Below are 4380 nucleotides of genomic sequence, written 5' to 3'. Positions count from 1 at the left end.
TAAAAACTGACCCAACCTGACGGGTTGGGTTGGATCGAGTTGGTTTTGACGGGTTGGCAGCACACCCCTAAATGATACGTTTGGTATATAATAATAGATAATACCAAATGTACTTTTAAGTATGTGAATAACTTAAAGATAAGATAAAAGGTTATTTTTAGTGAATAAGATCATTTTAATCAAATATAAATCAACTTATTTACTTATAATCATATTTTGTCCCACCTTAAAGTAAATAAGCTAGTCAAAGGCTTCCTTTTGTATGACTTTGGGACCAACTCATGTCATCACTTCCCTCTTAGGTCTTTGATAGGGGTGGCAAATGGGTGGGTTTGGGTAGGTATAATTAGGTTGGGTATATAAAACTCATTTACCCATTAAAATCTATTTAACTAATTACTTTTAACCCAAATTCAACCTAACCCAATTATTATGGGTAAACTCCAATCCACTCAGTTACCCAATTATCAAAATTATCAAAATGCCATTAAAGTGAAAATGACTAAAGTACTCTAAAATTTTAAAAAATGACCAAAATACTCCCAAATTTGAAAATTACCAAAATACCCCAAAAACCTAACCTAAACATTACCAAAATACCCCCGAAATCTAAAACATGACCAAAATAACCCCGAAACTTAAAAATTACCAAAATATTCTTGAAACCCAAAAAATGACCAAAATACCCCTAAAATCCAAAAAAATACCAAAATACCCCGAAACCTAAAATTACCAAAATACTCCTGAAAATCCAAAAAATGACCAAAATACTCTTGAAACCTAAAAATAACCAAAATACCCCTAGAAACTCAAAAATGACCAAAATACCCTCGAAACCCAAAAATTACCAAAATACCCGAACTCAAAAAATGACCAAAATACCCTCGAAATCCAAAAAATGACCAAAATACCCCGGACCCAAAAAATAACCAAAATACACCCGAAACCTAAAAATTACCAAAATACTTCCAAAACCCAAAAAATACCAAAATACCTCCAAAATTTAAAAATAACAAAAATAGTCCCCAAAAAAAAAAAAAAAAAAAAAAGACCAATTACAAGCACACTGTATCTCTTTTTTTGAGCAGGTGCATTATTTTGTTAGGAAATTCTATGACACTCCAAAATCCACACTCCAAGACAAAAACACACACAGTCAGTCACTCAGTCACACACCCACACCCTCAATTTTCCCTATTATTCCAATCCTATCTCTTTCTCTCTCTAAATATCTCCACCACCACCATAACCAAAAATCAAAAACCCTCTCTTAGATTTTTTTTTTTTTTTTTGTTAATGGAGCCACCGGAGGATAGACGAACGCCGTTGGATGAAGCGGAGGGGATAATCCTACGGTGGGACTCAACCGCATCGGAGGAATCCAGAGAGAAAATGATCTTCGATTCTGATCGGAACGAAGTTGATCGTTACTTACAAGCCGTCGATGAAATCCAACGGTCGCTATCTTCCACCACCGTCAACAACGAAAGCAGCAACAGCGACGAAAGCGGTTTGAACTCGACAATTCGGATCGCCGTGGCTCGGCTGGAGGACGAGTTTCGGAATATTCTGCTGAGTCACACTGCTCCTCTGGAAGCCGAGTCGATTTCGTTCAACTCCGATGGACAAATGGGTTTGGGCTTTCTTTGCCGTCTTTGATGATGCTGAAGGCCCAGTTTCCTTTAGGCCTCTGCCTCCTGTGGCCCGTTTTAATAAAATCTCTCCCTAACTTAACCAAAAAAAAAAAAAGCCAAGGCATAGTATTACCCAAAAATTCTCAGCCGTGTGATTGAATAATATAGTCGATGTGGCATTTATCCACGGCAACCGTGAACCAAGTCCCGTTTAACTATAAAAACTGTCAAAGAAATTCAAAACCAAACTATTCGCGGCGTTTCGGGTTTGGCAGCGTTTCGTGCCACGCAATGTATGATTTCAGCCTTAATCATATGTCAAATCGGTTTCTCCATTTCCTTATTTAATTCAACTCTTTCATATATTCCTCAGACTCTCTCTAGACCGACCTGTATGTTCTTTTTCTTTGTCCACTCTATATGTTAATGCATTTATTTCATTACTAACACTTCTCTAGACTCTATAGGCATATACATTAATGTTACGGGAACAACTTTTTTACAACCAATTTCACAAGTACTGTGTTGGTCGATTGTGAGGGATGGAGAAAAAATGACGGGTCCATGAATGTTAGTCATGTCCATCATTCACGGTTGATCAATTTAACAATTGTAAAATTTGTCGTGAAAAAAGTTGTGTATGTAGCTTTATTGTATATAGTAATATGTTTGTTTGTTTTTCATTCTCGTGCAAGACGATGATAAAACATGACCTTGAATTTTATTTAGTGACACTATGTGCTACTTCTTCTGTCTGTTATATTTAAATAACTTCATCTATTGTTCAAATGATGAATTTTGCTTATAACTAGCAAATATCTGCTGTGCCTTCTTCAAACTTATCAGGGACTTTTGTTTTCTCTCATTTCAGGTATAATTCATTTCATAAAGTTGACAAATAAATGCACCAATTGTTTTCGAGACTTAAAATGATGGGGTCATTTCTTTCAAGAGCACTTTTGTATGTAACAAAAAGTGATATGGGAATTCCCTATTTTCATCAGTTAATTTCTTTTTTGTTATACAGGAAAGTTAAAATTCTAATTTGTATTTGCAGGCTTGTTTTTGGCTATGCTTATCCGGCTTATGAGTGTTTTAAAACTGTGGAGAAGAATAAGCCAGAGATTGAGCAACTTCTCTTTTGGTGCCAATACTGGTATGCATCTTCATGTTGTGCTAGTATGATGGTATCTTAGGATATAACTTATATTAGTGCTAAAATGTGTCATCTTCTAATTTTGTAGGATTATAGTTGCTATGCTTACAGTCTTTGAGAGAGTTGGGGATACTTTCATTTCATGGTATGCAATTTTTGAACACAACTCAAATAATTTGATTTTTCATATAGTCCTGTTCTCTTTTGCATTTATTTTTGGATTCTTGACTTTCTTTCTTTTTTATTGGACAAGGCTACCACTGTACAGTGAAGCAAAGTTGGCAATCTTTATATATCTTTGGCATCCTAAAACAAAGGCACGCATTTGACATCTTGAACTTGCAGAACTATTTTGTTTAATTAACTTATACATTCGTAACAGTTTCTTTGACATAATAATTTTTAATTGTTTCCAGGGAACATCATATGTTTATAATTCTTTCTTCCGGCCTTATGTGGCTAAACATGAAGGGGAAATTGATCACACCTTATTGGAGTTGAGAGTGAAGGCTTGGGATATTGCAATTTTGTATTGGCAAAAGGCTGTGAGTTTTGGCCAAACAAGGTTTTTTGAGATTCTGCAGTATGTTTCTTCTCAGTCAGCATCATGGCCTAAATCTGATAAGGCATCCATTGACAAGGAAAAGTAATATCTGCTCTAGGGATCAGAAGTCATTTGTTTAGTGCATTCTACACTGCATTATTCTGATGGTAATTGTTAAAATTGGGATAAGAATGTTGATTACTCAATCTTTGGCCTTAAGCTCATTATGCAGAAACTGTGTATGCTTGATCCTTATACATCAATTTTTTTATTGGCCCTTTTATATGGTTTAGTACTGAACCTAAGTAGTTGGAGTTAAGGCATTATTGTCTTAGGCAAACTTTATTTGTTAAGACAAGGTACTGAGATTGTATTTAAGTTTTTAACTAAATTTAGAGTAATAACTGATAGAATATTTGTTTCATTGCACATCAGTCCATTGCCCATTTTGATATTTTATTTATATTTTGCATCAAGTTTTACCTTATCATAGAATATAATATGATACGATGAATTGAAGTCCTCCTACTCTATGCATGTACTAGACTCAAATTTTATAAAAGCAATTTTTGGCTAGAGTAATTCACAAAGTCCTCTTGCCTTTGATCTTATGTGTTGCTTCTGGACAACAGCTTCCTGCAAAAGCTTGTGCATTGTTCAATCTCTTAAAATGGCTGAATGGTGACTAAAGTTAATTGCATTTAAAAAGGATTTTAATATAGTAAATGTGTATAACCTTTGTCAAGGAATCTATAAGTTGACCATACACATAATATCATGTTGTGACTTGTGAGGCTTAGTGAATTTCCATATGTAAGTTTCTGTTGTCCCACTATCAACCAGGGATCTTCTGCAGGTAAGCTTACTAGTTCCCAGGATTTACTCTAATTCAAGTGCTCTCATGTTCCAACACATGGCTTCCTCCTGTGTGGGTGAGACACAGCCTTGAACAGAATTGGCTTCCTACAGTTTGGGGAAGACAGCCTAATATACAAAATATTTGGCTATTTGGTGTTAGACGAAGATACAGGGAGAAAAAAGCAACT

General features: G+C 35.1%; 1 protein-coding gene across 1 annotated transcript; it reads left to right on the top strand.

Annotated features, from left to right (window-relative positions):
- The first annotated feature begins 1155 nt into the window (after nucleotides 1-1155).
- LOC142642368 (putative HVA22-like protein g) lies at nucleotides 1156-3763 on the top strand. The gene is made up of 5 exons (XM_075816720.1): nucleotides 1156-2595; nucleotides 2692-2790; nucleotides 2879-2935; nucleotides 3044-3107; nucleotides 3207-3763. Exons 1-5 carry the CDS (start codon nucleotides 2537-2539, stop codon nucleotides 3438-3440), a joined length of 513 nt encoding a protein of 170 aa, XP_075672835.1. The 5' UTR covers nucleotides 1156-2536; the 3' UTR covers nucleotides 3441-3763.
- The last annotated feature ends 617 nt before the right edge of the window (nucleotides 3764-4380 follow it).

This window comes from Castanea sativa, chromosome 7 (assembly GCF_040712315.1).
Source record: "Castanea sativa cultivar Marrone di Chiusa Pesio chromosome 7, ASM4071231v1".
NCBI lineage: Eukaryota > Viridiplantae > Streptophyta > Magnoliopsida > Fagales > Fagaceae > Castanea > Castanea sativa.
This window is presented reverse-complemented; position numbering and strand designations above follow the sequence as displayed.